The sequence below is a fragment of the Amblyomma maculatum genome, chromosome 2, assembly GCF_055883805.1.
Source record: "Amblyomma maculatum isolate TAMU_Amacu chromosome 2, ASM5588380v1, whole genome shotgun sequence".
NCBI lineage: Eukaryota > Metazoa > Arthropoda > Arachnida > Ixodida > Ixodidae > Amblyomma > Amblyomma maculatum.
In genome coordinates this window covers 17,640,838-17,658,788 of record NC_139345.1, presented here as the reverse complement: position 1 = coordinate 17,658,788, position 17,951 = coordinate 17,640,838, and the positions used below count along the sequence as shown (strand labels likewise).

Here is a 17,951-nt window from a genome sequence, read left to right as displayed (position 1 = left end):
AAAACTGCTGCTTGCTGTTTTTCGCTGAAAGGTGTTGAGGGACGAAAGGAGGACAGAAGCGCCAAGACAGACTGCTCCTGCGTGACAGGGCTGAAAAAAAAAAAAAAAGAAAAAGAGTGGGCGTGGCACTGGGTAGAAATACCTTTCAAAAGGACTGAAATTCGTTTCAGTAACTTTAGAAAAAAAAAAAAAAGCACTGGAAGGTTGTTTATTTGCTATGCACCAAACAAAACAGGGCGCAGTATATTGTCGAAACCTCGTTTTTTGTATTGTATTTGTTTGCCTGGAAGCGTGTATGACTTGTTTAAATGCATTGTTCTTTAGAGTCGGTTTGTTAAATTCTCTGCATGTGACAGTGATCATATTTCGTGTCCTGCGTTTAAGGTGCTCCACCTACATGTTATCAGTAAAACGTGCTTGTTTCCTATGCATGGTGGATAGCAGTCGGCGAGAGAAGATTCTCAACAAGTGAAAGGCAGGAGAGAAAGGGCATACTGTGGTTATTAAGCTAATATAGGAACGAAGAATGCGCGTTTATCTGCAGCAATAACTGGCAGGCTACAGCATCCTTATTTTATTTTTGATACAACATGGTCACAGCCACTTGGAGCCTGAGAGTTGATATCTTCAATCTGCATTTTTGCTTTCGCCCTAATTGCATTTCTGAACTTGCTACATATCTTTCCGCAGTGAGGCCGTGAAGACTCCAATTAACGTGTACCCGGTCGCCAGTATTCAGCGTTTTCTTGTTAATATTCATTCAGCGCGCAGTCTTTCTGCCCGGCTGTGGCACTCATGACTCAATCAACCTCGAACGATGGTTTGGACACAATCCAGAGCGATAATAAAAGGTCACCGTAAGTACTTCGTATGAATGCTTTACATCTCTTCGTGAGTCATTCGAAATTAACATAAACGAATGCTGGACGGCGTCGAAGTGGACCACGCTGTCGCGGCGATATCAGACAGTGTATTAAAACATACTTAAATCTGCAGCGCCTAGCACAAACGCACACACAAAAATACCGCAAACAACCAAACGAGACAGTTCCGGCTATTAACGACCTTGCTAAGCCGCGCAGACCTAATTGCGTCCTTCGGTGGAGGCCATTGGGCTGACAAACTTTGCTCCATGCTCGAAACTAAACACTTCGACAGCAGTAAGAGGGGCAATGAGAAGTGAAAGATTACGAATGCACCGCGATGGAAGTGAAGTGAACAAGCAGGTCGAAAGTATGCGCTTCGTTTCTGTCCGATGGAAGGCTGACTGTTGTGCAGCTGCCGACGAGCGTAAAAAGCGTCCGGAGCCACTGTTGTCTCTGCGCAATGTAAAAGTGGGCTGAAGCTAACGGAAAATTATTACGGGCCTTAATCCTCTACTACGCTTAGGAACACAACTGTGTTTTCTTGTAATTTCAGATACCTATAAACTACAAGTGAATCTTTCGAATGAACTGCAACGAAATAAAAACACCTACCACGAAACGTGTATACATCGTGATCGGAGATATAAAATAGCGTCATCAGACCAGGCAGGCGGAAAAAGTAGATGCACGATTGCTAATTTTCAAGCAGTGTTTGTCGCAAAGAAAAAAAAAAAAAAGCTACCAGCTTTAGTGCACGTGCCTATAAGCAGATATTCTGCGCATGCGCACCAGTAATTCTGACAAACCCAAATCGGCATTGAGATCAACAAACAGACAATCCGAAGGGAAAAAACTAAAACTCTATCAAACAGGAATTCAACTCTGACACTTGATTTATGACCGAATTTTGCTAGCTTTAAGGAGATCTCACTTTCTTTCGGTTTTTACCTTCCAGTTTGCCTCCAACGCCTCCAAAGCCTTAGTGCACCCGCAACACTACAGCGTCCCTGTTCAGACATTGGTCTGGAACTGTGAGGTGTCACAGATAAAGCTTTCAGAAGATAAGCGGAATCTCATTTTTATTATAGGCCGTGGCGCAGTCAGCTTAACCAACTGCAGACTCATTAGCGAGGAGGCACATAAATTAGTCAATGTGCAGCGCGAAGAAAGCAGGACGTCCATGCCTAATACTTTCATCTTTTACGAGATTCAGAGCACATATATTGAAATACTGATCGGACAATCATAGGAAAACAAGAACCTCTTGATGATTTACATATTATTGGTGGTGGGCGCGGCAGTCCGCAGTCAGGAACGCACAGAAAACCAAGGCGTACTCGAACTAGTCAGGTCGTGCACAGGCCCATCCAGTAACTTCGGCGGGTAAACCTTGTTCTTGCGCCCACTTCCTAGATCCCGAGCCGCCAGATTATAGCGATGCGCTCTTAGCGCCAAGGCAGCGGAAGCCGAATTTAGGTTGTGCAGGATCTCAGCATGAAGAGGTAGAACCCTTTAATACCGCTCGCCACTTGTCCTAACCATCCTTGAATCCGAGAGAAACCATATTGCCGCCGTGTAAGCTATGAGGTAGCATTGAATTTAAGAAATCTAACCTGGCTATCGGAGCTGTGCCCCGCCGGGGTGGTGCAGTGGTAAGACGCCCGACTACTGTGCCGGAGTTCCCGGGTTCGAACCCGACCGCGGCGGCTGCGTTTCGATGAGGCGAAACGAAGTGGCGTCCGTGTGCAGTGCGATGTCAGCGCACGTTAAAGATCCCCAGGTGGTCGAAATTACTGCGTAGCCCTCCACTATGGCTCCTCTTTCTCTCTTTCCACTTTCATTCCCAACCTCCTCCCTTCTCTTACGGCGCGGTTCGGGTGACCACAGAGCAAGTGTGACAGTTACTGCGCCTTTCCCTTCCTGTGAACCAATTATTATTATCGGAGCTGATGCCCAAACCGACAGAAAAGCAGCTTTCTTTTTTTTTTTTTTTTTTTTTTTTACTGATAAACACACATAAACTTGCTATAAAACATTTCGCCCAGTTTCTATTGTGGGATATAACAAGGCTGACATGAATCCCAGAAAACGTCTTTGATTGATAACAAGTGGTACCAAGCGTCAGGGCACAATAACCTTCTCGCTGATTTCCGCTTCTTCCTGCTCACGCCGATAGAGAAGAGCATGACATCGCGTCCTCAATAACGAAAGGTAGCGATTTAGAAATAAAGTAGATCGTGATTTAAACTTTTGATTGATTTTGTGCAGACATACGGCTATTTCAGACCCAGCTGTAAGGACGAGCGAAGGAGTGGAGATATGCTTATCATAGATTATGACAATGGCACCAACTGTCGATGATGATATTTCTATTTTCCTATGTGTTTTATTTTTGCTGCTTTACTTGAGCTTCATTATTAATTTAAACAGCGCGAACACGAAGACAAAGGACAAGATAAAAGAAAGCCACAGTACAAGCGCTGACTCACAACTATGCCTAAGCCCTTTACTCCAAGGCCCAGAAAAAACAAACACGAAGAAAACAAAACAATCACGTGAAACAATCCCTGGGTTCACCTGCTGCACAAAAAGTCACCTAAAAAAGACACCTCTTTGCTTGAAAGAGCAAGAGAAGTCTTGCTGACACACTTATTGTCCGTTGAAATAAAATATGATTCCACTATCTCTCTCGTCATCTTCTCTTTGTGGCGATACAAAATCCTAACCTTGTCAAACTTAGGAGTGCACTTCTCCTTCTTCATTATTTCACATGACTGGCAATGTGATACCAGAAACGTTTTGTCCTTGCCACTTTACAAGTTGTTCCGGTGTTCCTGTAGTCTCTTGTTAATACAGCGTCCTGTTTGTCCTATATAACAGGCTCCATAAGAGAGTGGAAGCCTGTACACAACACCTGTCTTACATCCAACAAATGGGTTCCTATGTTTCACCCCACATTCTTGCTTCTTCTATTCTCTTTTCCTTTGAATAGTCGGGCATATTCACTTCATCTCTCTCTACTAATAGTTAGTGTTTGCGTCATAACTTTGTGCTTGCGTTGGTTAGGATGTTGCGTCAGTAAATTCTACCATAATTGTTGAAGGTGCTCATTAAGGATTAAAAAAAAAAACAAGTAGCAATCCGCAGCGCGGTGAAACCAGGAACACATTTTTGTTGGTTTTTATGCTAGCATTTATGTTATGCTTGTATGTTGTTAGTAGTATGCTACTAATGTTCTGTATGTTGCGCCTCACTGAACATTAGAGATGAATTTTGAGAAATGTTCACCTAACTTTAAGGCCATATGCGTTTAAATGTGCAGCACGAGGTTCACAAACACCTGATTCAATATTTTCTACTAACATATGTCTTGAGGGCTCCTTTTGAAATAGCGCATGGCTCCGATTTACCGCTCCAGTTTCAATTTGTGGTCGATGTTATTCCGTCTCCTCAACGGTAGGGTCCTGCAACTTCTTTCTCGTCACTGGTTGCCTCTCAGCGGGTTAAACAGCGATTGTTACCGAGGTGGTGTGTCTGAACGCAACCTAAAGGTAACATACACTCACTAAAGGCAGGAAATGATTACGGTGAAAATAATTAAATAGTGCTAGCGTTGTCAAGGTGTTGTCTCGTGCCTTTGTTCACGACTGGCTTTGTGGCTATTAAGAAATAAAAACATCACATTATGCAACCTAAAGGGGAACCCCCCCCCCCCCCCCCCCAAGATTTATGGGGGGTCCATGCAGGACTACTGTTATGTCTACTTTGTCTTGCGTTTTCCTTCGGACTGTTATTCATGCAAGAGCATTACTTCGCTATGTTCACAGATTTCTGTCTGCAGACCGCGTCCACCGGCCGCGTCCGCAAAATAGTGTCCGCAGCAGTTGTGAGTAATTGAGAAGTGGTAGAGGTCAATTAGTGGTGTCAGTTGATATAGGGTGATGCAATGTTGCTGCCGAAAAAATAGTTACGCCTATATGGTAATTAGGCAATTAATTACAGGCAAAAATGATAAAAGTTGTCGCACCAGTTGTGTGAGTAATTGAGAAGTGGTACAGGTTAATGAGTGGTGTCAATCAGTAATTCAGAAGTGGTAAAGGTTAATGAGTGGTGTCACGGTGACGTAATGCTGTGTCGAAAAAATAATTAGGCCAATGATTTAATTAGGTATTTAATCAGAGACAAAAAATGTAAAAGTAAAGGCGAAAATGGTCTTATTAGCCAATAGCTTGGCGCCGCATTTGAATGCATCAAATACTAAAATAGTTAATTAAGTCAGTAAATTAGGGTGACGTCAAGGATGTGACGTCACGCAACCAGAAGTAGAGCTGTAAAAGGGCATAGGAAGGTATTGGCGCGCAATTTGAAAGTATACTGAAGACTGAGATATGGGTAAACAAGAAGTGAATTAATCTGACGTAGATGATGTGACGTCATGCAACCGGAAGTAGAGCCGAAAAAGGGCACAGGAAGGTATTTTTGCTCAATTTGAAAGTACCATAGACTAAAATGGGTAAACAAGAAGTGAATTAAGCAACTAGAAGCAACCAACAGCAGCATCCGTGCTTTCGAATTACTCCAATGCACATTCTACAGTTCTGTTAAATTTTTTAGTTCAGACTTAGGTTGCGAGCATTTAAGCCCAATCTGGTTAGCGTATGACTGGACTACGTTCACTGCCACTTGAAGCGTTTCCTCTATGTGAGCGTCCGATCCTTTTGCTACCCATAAGGTGTCTTCATTAGCATATAGGGAGTGCTGAAGTTCTTTGATTTCTTCAAGTTTTGGAGGTGCTACATAAAATAAGAAGGGAGAGAGGACTGATTCTTGCGGGGTTCCTCTGTCTCCTTTTGATATTTTGTCCGATCTTAGTCCTGCGATACGTAGCTCTGCAGTTCTTCCCGAGAGAAAGGAGCGAATGTAATTAAAGGTTTTGCTCCCTGCGTTCATGTTGGAGAGGTTTTGGAGACTGGCTTCGTGAGAGACATATTCGAAAGCTTTTCCAGATTCAAGGCAAGAATGGCTTTTATTTCCGGTTTTGTTATTATTACTTCTGCATGCAACTGAAACATTACGTCCTGTGGAAAGAGTTGACTTCTGAAGCCAAGCATTGAGTGGGGCAGTAGGTCATTCCTTTCTGCGTAGTTGTGAAGCCTATTTAGAATAACATGTTCCATAAGTTTTCCTAGGCACGACATAAGAGAGATGGGCGTAAGGTTCTCCATGGTTAGTTTCTTTTTGGGTTTAGGAATAAAGACAACTTTCGCGTGTTTCCACATCTGCGGAAGCTCACCTTTTTCCAATATTCATTCATTAAGTCCGTAACCGCTGAGACTTACTTTAGGCCTAAGTTTCTTAGCATTTTATTCGTTACGCTGTCTGGACCTGGCACAGAGGTTGTACGTAAATGGCCAACCACGGCCCAAATTTACTCGTCCGCGATCTCTCCAAGTCTTCATTAGAAACTCCTTTCTATTCGTAGGTGGCATTGGGGTTGCTACTGGTATAGAGATATCTGTTTCGTAGTTCGCTTAGCAGATCTGCATCTGTAGCTGTGTATTCGTGTATGATTTTATTAATGTGATACCCACTTCCTCTTTTAGTGAGCTTGGGATCTAAGAGGCGTCTAAGCAGGAGCCAGGCTCTTTTGGTCCCAAGTTGGCCGTTTAGTCCATCACAGATCTGTCAGCATTGTTGTTTGACTAGTTCCTGTGCATGGGACTCGATCTGTCTTTCAGTTAAGGCTAGCTTGGATCTCAGTTTCTTATTAAACCTTCGTTTCCTCCATCTGTTCAGGATGCTTTTATGTGCCCCCTAGAGAGGCAAGAGTTTAGAATCAGCGAGGGACTGTTCCTCCGGTGTTTTTATATCCTGAGCGGCGACAGCAGTGTGTTCCTTGAGTTGTGTAACCCATGCTTCTAGGCCCTCTATGTTATTAGGGGCTGTGTCCTCTCTGAGGTTTCGAAAGCTGTCTCAGTCCGTAATTTTGGATTTGGCTGGTTTTGATTTGTGTGATGTAGTGTGGGAGGTGATTTGTATTATGAAATGATCGTTGCCTACTAGCTTTCATGTGTTCAGCTATTTCGCTGCTAGTATGTTCTTAGTGAAGGTTGGGTCCGGCATTGTATCTGCTTACGCTGTTTCCTATGCGCGGATATAGTCGAGCTTCGTTGTGAAGGGAGGCTTAAGTCACTCGTGGCTTCCCATAGCTTAATTCCTTTTCTGTTTGATGGTCTGTATCCCCATTCCGCGTGTGGAGCGTTAAAGTCCCCTACCACGAGGAGCGCCCCTTTGGCTAGAGTAATTGCTTTCCTTAAATGATCAGATAGGGCGGTGCCTTTGTCCCGTGGCGGACCATAGATATTTAGGATGAAGAGGTTTTTATCTCTACGTTTCTTGCGTAGTATATTCAATAGCCTAGACACCATCGAATTCGTGCTGTATGGCTGTAATGTTTCTTTGTACTGAGGATGCTGTGAGCGGTTTCTTTTTGATCGCCGCGTATTTCTGAATGAAAATTGTATATCCGGCCAGGCTGATATGCCCTTTATTCTCTTGGAGAGCAATGATGGCAGGCTTATTGATTTGTGCCTCAATCTGCAGCGTGTCCTTTACGTAATGGTTCTGCAGTTCCACTGCCATATGTTAATATCTTGTTGAGGGAGAGGGGGGGGGGGGGGGGGGGCATGTTGCTCTTGAACCTTCGGAAGTACGTAGGTGGTGATCTGTGTTGCCCATATTTCCATTTCGTCGTTGAGTACTGGCAACAACTCTTGAATTTTGCTATCTAATTTTGCTTGCAACCTTTTCTCTAGCTGTTGTAGGTCAGATTTTTAAACAGATCCTGATTTGTCATTCATCTCAGTCTGGTCGTTAGTTTTTGTTTCTGTGCTTTTTTTTTTTGGGGGGGGGGGGGGTGCGGGGTGGGGGGGATTGTAGGAGGCTCGATCGCTGTTTCAACTGTACGTTTAGGGCTGCGGTGGGTGCCGACTTCCATTGCCTTATCAGTAGGTATGGAGGGCCTAAGACTTGAGACTAGGTTTGGGTGGTGTGTTCCTATTTTCTGTCTATGCCGCAGCAGCAGTTGTGTAGGATATTGAAGAAGAGAGAGTATGTGTTTTCCCCTGAGTTTGGGAATCTTTAAGTGCAGCAATTTCTGCTTTAAGGCTCTCGTTAGCTTTAAGAAGATCCTTCACCTGCATCTTGATGTCTTCAACTTCGCCGTCGTCGTAAAACGTGACTCTCTTGGCTCCCGGACTCTCGCTTCGTCCTCGGCTGGGAGAGGGACTGTTGCTCCTGGACGAGGTGTTAGAGACGCGGTGGGAAAAGTGTCAGGATTCTCTTGCCTTCGCGGTATAGTCGTATTTGTTACAAGGTCTCGAATGTCTCTCACTTGCTTTTTTTCGCACGCTTCCCGTAGCTGATATTGGAATCGAAACTTGCAGTTCCTACCTACGGTGAAGTGTTTCCCTCGCATATGATACACGAAGAGGTAAAGGTGAAGTCTTCTCCCTTATTAGCTGGTGGGTGGTGAGTGCCGTATCGACGGCATAGTCGCTTTCTGGTTGTGGGACAGACGCCTCCACGGTGGCCCACTTTTGTGCAGTCTTAACATGATTCGACTGTGTCGTGGAAGGTGTATACACGAAATCGTCGGACATTAGGTATCGAATGGTTTTAGGGAGCCTCTGCCCGGCAAACGTTATGGATAAATATTTGGTCGTGCCTATTCTGGCATTGAGGATAGTGAGGTCCGGACTTTTGGGCTCGAAGTTCTCGGAGAATTTCTTGGTCCGTTTCTCTCGTATAGCTGTTGAAGATAATTCCTCGAACGGAGTCTTCAGTCTGCAGGAAGTAGGTAGCAACCTCGATATCTAGGTCTGTCATTTTGAACACTTGCAGTTTCCGGTAGGCTTTGGCATGGTCCAGATTTGCGATGCAGATCGTCAAAGTGTTATTGCTAGAGTGTACCCTGAAGCGGTTTTCAGTAACCGCTTTGACAGCGGAAAGCCGTAGGGCAGTACATATTGACTCCGCCACCTCAAGGAGTTTAGCTTGAGGTCTATTGGAGTACTTGGTCGTAGCAAAACTACGTAGTCGTCTTCGGGTGGCTTAGTTAAGTTCCTGCGTTTTGTATACGGCGGTGGCGTGCACTTTGAGAGCTATGTCGCATCCCTTTCCCTCGTTGGCTGACTAATAATCCTTTTGTATCGGCGTCTCAGCTGCATGCTGAAGTTTTTTCTTGCATTTGCTCAGCGAAGCGAATTCAGCTATAGATCCATCCGTCACCGTGGAGCTCCGCCTTTGGAACGAGTTTGCCTTCAAAAGCATTTAACATCCTGATGTCTAGGGCTTAATGCCGGCTCCGCCTCTCGATAGGCTTAGCTGTCTCCTTTTGGTCGGGGATCGTACAAGAGTCGAAAAGGGCAGATGGGCCACTTGCCTTGTGAACAAATGATATCCACGTATTCCAAATGACTTCGCAGTTCCTTCGATACCACGCATGTCCGCGTGTGATGGAGAAGTACGCCTTGAAAAATGATAATTAGTGGAGCCAATGTAGAGTGTGTCCGCATAGCTCACCTCCGACGCGGCGTTGTCATGATGACCTTGAGGTTTGGCGTAAAAGCAGTAGAGCTACCCTTCTACAAAACACCCCCTCACACGCAGTCGAACGTAGATGGAAGCATGAACATGGTTTATTACAAGCGCTGTCCTGTCGTCTGGTTCCTTTGATCGGCTTGTGCAGTTATGACTACGGCTTACGAAATACGGTGTTCGGTTTACTCGAACTAGCCCCGCTGCAAAAACACAACTGCCCATGCTGACGTGGCGGACAACCAGATGGACCGCGATGAACATCGGCTCATTTCCATGCACCGCAGCGGACCGAAAATCGAAAACTCCGTTGGAGACACGTGTGTTTGTGTGTAGAGCGCGCTCCTCCTGACAGCGGCGTCAGAACACATTGCCGGACGTGCAATATTTGTATGCAGATCCTGTGTGCATATAGGAGGGCTTGTAAATCGAACTCTTCGCTTTAAGGCTGGTTGGGTGCCTAGATGACAGCAAATCAGTTCCGGGATGACAGGAAAATGGCGCCCGGATACTGGCTCTCTGTTTTGGCTCGGCGTAACCTCAGCGTCGCCGACAACGGGAGCTAAACCATTTGACGCTTAATAGAAAAGAGTTAGGGATCGAAGTCGATCGCATTAAACACTGAGCCACCGCAGTAGGGCTTAACGTGTACGGCAAAAAGTTAAACTTTTTCTTGGAAACAGGTTCTACAATTTCCGACCTCCTGCTACTTACGCAAAGCAGCCAATCTGACGATAGAAAGAACGAAACTGCTTCACTGGCCGCTTGGTAAGTGCAAGAGAGCTCGAATGCCGTTAAGGGCTCGGAGTTTTGAATATATTGAATAGATTAGTCCGTCTCTATGGGAGTGAACGCAGTGCCAGGAGATAAGGTATGTGCTCGTTTTTGTACATAGCCTTTCTCTCCGTCATCTGTTTTGCATTGTTTTAGTTATGCACCCCTTTTTATTGGATGTGCTCCAGTTTTCTGACGCGGTTCTATACGTCTGTTTGTCCCGTCTCTAGGCGATGCTTTCTGCCATGTTTTCTTTTCAATAGCACTGCTACATGCTAGCAAAATGCAGTATATCATTCGCATTTTGCTCCTATACACCTCTCTCACAATGGGAAGCACTTATAGGGATCGGTTTTAGTATATTTGGAATGCTCGCATGCAAGAGAGCGCTTAGGCTTGCAGAAAATTGTCCTTATTATGATTAAGCGTATAAGCGCTTGCTCACTGGAGGAAGGTGCGGTGGGGTATTACGTCCAGTGATCAGTTTCTTCATCCCTGTGGGCAATATTGGCCATTGAACGCATTTCAACCTCACGCCGACATCTTGATACACCTTTTGCTAAGATTATGGCTTACATGCCGTATCGTAATAGTGGTAATTTTCTCCGGTCAATGTGCGTCGATTGAGTCGTGTTTTTATTCCTCTTGCGACACTTTCCTTGTCCTTCCCGCTCTACTGCAGGCGACGAGGTGGTCGGAGCCGGAACGCCTTTATGATAATAGTCGCGTAGCTTAATTGTGGCTGTTTTGCGTTTCACGTACTGATTAGAAAACCTTTGGCCGAGCCTTTGACAGTAAAGTAAGAGACAATTATTCATTTCGCGTACGTACGCAAGATTTACTCACATAATGTTTTTAACACCCTTCTCCTTTCCCACAGGTATTAAAGGCGAGGGGATTTTCAAAAGACAAGTTCTCAACACGAAACAGTCGATCTACACCACTTCTGGAAGACTACCGGACAGAAATGAAACAAAACATTTTATTGTGACGTCGAAGGATGTGAACATACAGAAAGATGTGAAAGAAATCAGTACTGTACGCTGCAAAAAAATTATGTACAGAGCCGCCTCTTTCCTTGCGAAGCTCGCCGAGTTGCTAGTCACGCCAAGGAGACCAGACTCCACCGAAGTTTTCAGGAAAAGAGCGCTCATCTTCCGGTTGCAGCAGAGGTGGCACCATATAAGACAAGTGAACACTTAGCCTTTTCAGAAGGGAGCGCAGTACCTGTGAAGATGTAAGAAGCGGGCAGTGGAGAGTAGGAATAGTCAATGATGTCTGGAGGACTGCAGCACCGATGCTTGCACCGTGTATAATGATTGTTGCGAAAACAAGGTTAAAAGCTAGCTGCTTTGTCACTCTACTCCAGCAGGCTATCCAATGATGATTGTTCTAATGTGTAGCTATTGAGTAAATAAAAAGGCGAGCATTTAGCACGAAATATTTCCAACCTTTGTTTGAGGACGACATTACACCAGTCGCTTTACTCTCTCACACTATTGATGATTCTGGAATATAATGAGCACTTAAAGGTTTTGTGACAACAGATGAAAAATTGCTGTTGTAAAGACTAAGAGTTTTTAGGATAGCATACAAGGCAGACGGAAAATTTATGAAGAACCCTTATCATCCCCCTCCCCCCCTCCACTTCTGTGTCTTTAGTCATTCATCATTCCTTTACTCGTGCGCTGTAACATGCAACAAACAAAAAGAACACCCTAGTTTATGTGAAAAATTTCGGTGGTTTAATTTGGGCTCGATGCTGTAGCATTTAGAAAGCCTTAGAGGAGCTCAACAAATCTTTTTGTTGGGCGAGTTGGTTCATTCTGCACATTCGAGATATTTATAGCGGGGCAAAGAAACACAGGGACAAGCAGAACTGGACAAGTGTTTCTTTTTCGCTCTATAGATACCTCGAATGAGCTCAGAGGAGCTGTTGGCATAGTGGTGAACAAACTGTTCGTTTTAATGGAATTCAATATCCGTGGAATAGGTTCCAAGGGAAATTGTAAAGAATGATAGAATGTGAAGAAGGGGAGTACAGGAAATGGCGAGTCTGTGGAAGGGCAAATAGGCAAGTGTATCTGTTAAACTTTCTTTTTTCTTTTACAGGGCGCGGAACCAGAAAAATACCCTGCGCATTGGAAAGTTAGAAAGAGTAGTATATTGGAGGAACACTCGTATACGCTGACCTTCATGTTGAGCGTTCCGCAAACACGTGCAGCTCACCTTCCTGCGGGTAGTAGCCAGGTTTTTTAGCTCGCATGGGTCTCGCTCGATGTCGAACAGATAAGGGGCCTCACCAGGTGGTTCGAAGCCAGTACCTGTGCCGCAGTCCACTACGGCATAGCGCAGCAACCTTTCTGCGTCTTCTAGGTGCAGCGGGCCGTACAGAGACTCGAGAACCTTCGCTGCCCTGCAGTCGTTTTTTGACAGCGACAACTGTTGAGGACATTCTTTCCGGCTCTGCGACGTTGGCGGGTGTTAAAACAACACAAAGAAACGAAAGGACAGATCCTATACTTCTCGCAGCATTATAGACCAGATTTTTTAGCCTTTCTCGCATGTGGCCATTTCTTACCGACTAGAGCGCTGCTGCGCGGCAGTTTTTTTGGGGACTGCAGGCTGCGGTATTTCAGCAGGCACGCCTGCACGGTAGTCACGAGTAGTTAGCCTACGGGCGCTAAGGAATATTACCAAAGGTATTTTCACCAGATTATTGGGTCGGAGTAAGTTATTCGCGTTACCGCATAGTTTAACGGAGTGCATTACTCATGTGATTTAGCTTTAAATTCCCGTTAATTGCTTGTGCTCAGCACGCATCCCCACTAATGCTGCCGTTTCTGTATCCTGCAGCCTCGAAAACGACTTTAAACAATTGCAAGCATTACTCTTGTGTACGGCTCACATATAATTCCGCTTCCAATGCGCTCTGCATCCTTCCTTCCAGCCATAGCGAACCTCACCAATTAGGCTGTGATATCTCCAGCATGGTGGTGTCCCTGTGCCATCAACAAAGTATCGTTATGTGCTCATCTCAGTTGCCAAGCTAACGGCCGACATGTTTTGTGGCGCTTTATTTATAAACACCGCCGCTTTAGGATCGTTTCTTTTTATGCCTGAAAAATTTATAGCACCTATCAAACTATTTCGCTTGTTTAACATTCACTGTGTACATGATTTTAAATCCTTCAAGTAAATTTTCGCACATGCAAAGAAAGAAACGGCCGCAAAGGAATGCTCACTGGAGCATAAAATCTCAGTTTTCGCACGTTATATGCAGTTTAGCGTCCCAAAGCGGGATCGGTTATGAAGTACGCTGTAGTGGAGTGCTCCGGAAGCTTCGAGCACCTGGAGTTCTTCAACATGCTCTGACATCGCGCACTACACACATAACAATGCGTGGCATAACTATTTACACAGGAGGGAGAAAAAGAGATGCTGGTGGTGGAAGCGTCCGAAATAACTTATGCCGACTGGGGATCTCTAAGCGGCATATACATTCTAGCACACGGACGCATTTCTGTTTCGTCCCCACTGAAACGTGCCCGCCGCGGTCGGGTTGGTGTCCCAGTAGTCGGAATCAATAGCCGAGCGTCTTAACAACGGTCACCGCACCATGTGAAAATAAACAGCGCTCTGTTCCTTTGACACCATGTTGTGCATATAGTGGCTGGTTCAGTACAAATATATCACGCTATAGGGAAGCTGCACTGCATAGGTAGCGCTGCAATTGTCCTGCAGCGTGCATCAAAAATGCCGCCGCTTGGTTCGCGATAAACGACCGAGCATATTCGGCAGTATTAGAGACACGCGTGTGACAGATAACGTCCTTGCCCAGGCGCTCTTTATGTAGCCCAATTATCTGACAGACGCCACGCAAAGCTTCGACAGAGCGTGCAATTTGACCCCTGTAAGCTCATGAAGGTGGCGTGAAAACGCCCTAAAAAGCCGCCTCAGAAGTATTTGCTCTTCTCGCTAGGAAATGTGTACGGCGCGGCAATCAACACAGCAAACTTAATTGCAGGTTGCCTATAGTCTACTTAGGTAGTTCAGGGTAAGAAACTTTGCCTTGAGGCAGCCCGCAGTCGCGTCAGGTCGTCTACAGGTCTGTCATTTCCTTTGGGTGGGTAGCGGCTGTTCTTTCGACTGCGTCGTGTATCCTGTGCCAGCAGCTTGTAGCGACCCGCTCTCAGCGCCATGGCAACGGACACGGGATCCAAGTTGTGCAGGATCTCCTGGCGTGGGGAGGCGGATCCCTCAGACAGCGCCTGCCACATGTCCACGCCATCGGTGAATCCGAGAGACGAAAGCTTTCCTCCTGGGAAGCAGTGTAGTCACGTTGTGATGAAGCTATCACACCTAGAGTGTCGAGTTTAACTGTCCCAGCTGGCGCTTAAACTGAGAAGTTTCGGGGCCAACACACACTGGAACTGGCTATTATTAGATATACAAATGTTGCAATGAAACCTGAGGCATATTTTTGATTGATAGCAAATGGCACCAAGCGCCAGGGTAGGTATAACACAAAACGTTGCGTAGGTTTATCCAGTTTAAATTTAGTTATCCGATCGTGAGCTCTGCTAAGCACAGTTATACGTCAGCTTGACACCAGCTTGGAAGCGTTGGCGTCTTGTATAGGCAGTATACTTTCGGAATACCACATCGCGGGCTAGTTCACGGGACTTTCGGAACCGCACGGCTGTCTGTCGGCCATGTAGATTATGAGAAAACAGGCGCCTGTGAAGCACTCAAACCCCCACCTAGTGGCGTGGTAATTGCCCTTTACGACCAAAGTAGCCGAAATTTCTTGATCCCTGCACTTCGCCATCTCTCAGCTCAAGGCAAAACGCGGAAGTGAATGATCTTGAATTTAGCTGATCGAAATTTCTGTAGTCTTCGACTGAGCCCAGACGCTAAAGGAATGGGTCTGGGAGTTGCACTGCGAAGAGGTCAAAATTTTCGACGCCCTCCTCTCGCGCATTTATCGGCTTAAGATAAAGTTCAAATATGCGGCGCCACGTGATCTTGGGAGTGGCAGTGCGAAGAACAGAGCTTACACTTCAATAATCTCTTTCGTTGATTTTCTGCTCCATCCGGCATAGTTGTCGCATCGTCTACCGGCTCTAGTCGACAGAGATGGACATGCTACTGTTTGCCCCGATAAAGAAAGGCGGAAATGTAAAAATGAAATAAGTCTTGATTTATTATTTTTATCGATTATGTGTAGACATGGAGTTGCTTTAGTGATCTGCCCCAAATATGTTTTTTTTTTTTCATGATGTTTGCGTTCTGTTTATCGCATATTTTAACTGCGGAACGAATTGCCAATTATGTTAATCTTATGTGCTTGTATGCTTTCTTCTGGTTATTTGTATTCTCTACTAATAGTTATTATCTGCTTCAATAATCTGCACATGGTTTGGTTATGACGCTACGTCAGTAAATTATACCATGGTTCTTGAAGGTGTTGCCGTGTTAAGGCAATGTTTTGCTTTGTGCAGCCGCCATCAAAGATGTACAGCCCAAGAGGTTTATATTTCTGAGTCGCATGAGTATACCTCAGTTTGAAGGGTCTGTGACCATAATTTCTAGGAAGCGATGAGCCTCGTCTCATCAAGCCTCCGAAGTTTTGGACAGCCATATTTGTTAGGGAGCGTCGCTAAACAGCATAGAAGAAAACTTTTCGTCTGTAAAGTTCTGACGGGGGCTGTACTTCTGGAGTGTACACGTACGAAAAGACAAAGGGAAGAGCGCCTCAGGATATGAAGATCATGTCGCGTAACTTGAGCCAGGGATTAAAAAAAAAACAGCAATTTTTTGCCGGTGATGAAACCAACTAGTCATTTTGTGCCAGCATGAAGGCCTCCTCGGAGTTTTATTTATGTTAAGCTTAATCAATTAGGGAAGAATAATTAAATATTTTTAGCGCTAGCTTATACGGCTCGTTTGGTCGACAAGCAATCGGCGTAACAGTAATAGTAGTAGTCAGCAGCGCGTGTCGGAAATTACCGGAACCATGAAACAAAATTGCATCATGGGAATTCATGCTTCGTGTGACTGACGGTTGATGCGTGTGGTAAGTGATAACGAGATGATGAAGTTATTGTAATTGAATAATTGATGAACGAAAGAAACGAAAAACTTAGAAAAGGGGGTTCAAAGGTGTCAAAATGCGCAGAATGAAAAGGCAATGCTTGATGCTAAGTAAGAAAATTTAGTTTCAAATTGATCAATTATTTAATTTATATAATAAAAATGAAAAAATAGAAAAAGAATTCAGAGGTTTCAAAATGCTCAAAATAAAACGCCAAATGTTTTTGATGCTAATTAGGTAAATATATACTCTGTAATTGATCAATAAAATATTTCAAATAATTAAGGATAAAAAATTAGGAACGGGGTAAATGTTCAAAGTGAAAACCGAATACTTGATGATGTTAAGAGTCGCACGGAAACAGGACAATGCCTACTGCGACAACTCCGTCTCAATCCACCCATCGCCACCCCAGCAAGTGCTACACCTTTCATGATCTCTCCGGGCACGCAGGATCACATATACCAGAAGCCCCTACCACGCAACATGGGCGCTTGCCTTTATCAGGGAAGGCGGAAAGTTAGAGCCAGCTATTACACCAAAAGATACCGCAACCGCTCTGATATCCTCTATGTCGACGCGGCACGGAATTCTAAAGTAGGATTTTTCACTGCAGTCGCTGCCTACGAAGATGGCAGAGTGGGGGCGGCCACCACTATCCGAACTAATTCGCCTGCAAAAGCGGAAGGAGCCGCCATCGCACTCGCACTTGCCCATTCAGCCATTGACAAAGACATTACCGAAATTTGTACAGATTCTCAGGCGGCATACCGCCACTACCTAAACGGCGTGGCGACACCGGCCGCGCGTCATATTCATAACACCGCCACCTCTCTCGACCGAACGGTTAATCTAACGCGGATCCCAGGGCATGCCTTGATCCCCGGTAATGAGCGCGTTCATGCGCTGGCTCGAGAACTCTCTACCCGAGCCCCGGATGATCAGGCACCCAACTCCGCGCAGGAGGCCGCATCGGTCCTTTCTACATACCACCAAATCACCAGATTCTACAAACACAAGCGCATGACACTGCCACCACCCCACAGCACCTTGTCACCCTTATCCAGTGCTACATGGCGACAATTGCAGACGGATTGTTTCCTTTCCCCCTACCGTCTCTCATGCCTTCACCCTGGCTTGCCCCCTCACTGCGACACCTGTGGCGAGCCAAAATCCTCACTTTTCCACTACCTGTGGGAATGTCCTTCCCCCCAGGCAGTGGCCCCCATCCCCCATCCCACCTTTTCTTCCTAGGAGGCTGCTTTGCGGACAGCTCAACCCGCCGGTCAAAAATGGCTGGCAGATCGGGCTCTATGTGAAGCAAAAGCCCGTGGACACCTGGACTAGTAGGGGACCACCCCGGAAAACTTTTTTTTTTTTTTAAATAAAGTGGTTTCCATCCATCCATCCTACTTTCACCTGCCGATCCGTGTTTTTGAATTGCATAACAATAATATTTAACCTTTACTATATCTTAAATTGTCAATTTTTACCGACCCTTTGTGTATTTCACGAGTAATGGGGTACTTAATGCAATACGAAGTAACCCATCGACGAATGAGTATACATCACTAATGATTAAGTGACCTGATTATGACCATGTAAGGTTGACGTCA

General features: G+C 45.3%; 1 protein-coding gene across 1 annotated transcript in view; it reads right to left on the bottom strand.

Annotated features, from left to right (window-relative positions):
• Positions 1-11,231: 11,231 nt before the first annotated feature.
• The window catches only part of LOC146198069 (arylsulfatase B-like), a 36,671-nt gene continuing 29,951 nt past the window's right edge, over positions 11,232-17,951 (bottom strand). The window contains exons 8-10 of the mRNA XM_084591847.1: positions 14,310-14,559; positions 12,468-12,654; positions 11,232-11,465 (exon numbers count right to left, since the gene is read on the bottom strand). Coding sequence (XP_084447973.1) covers positions 11,337-11,465; positions 12,468-12,654; positions 14,310-14,559 — 566 coding nt within the window. The 3' untranslated portion in view covers positions 11,232-11,336. The remainder of the gene's footprint in view (positions 11,466-12,467; positions 12,655-14,309; positions 14,560-17,951) is intronic.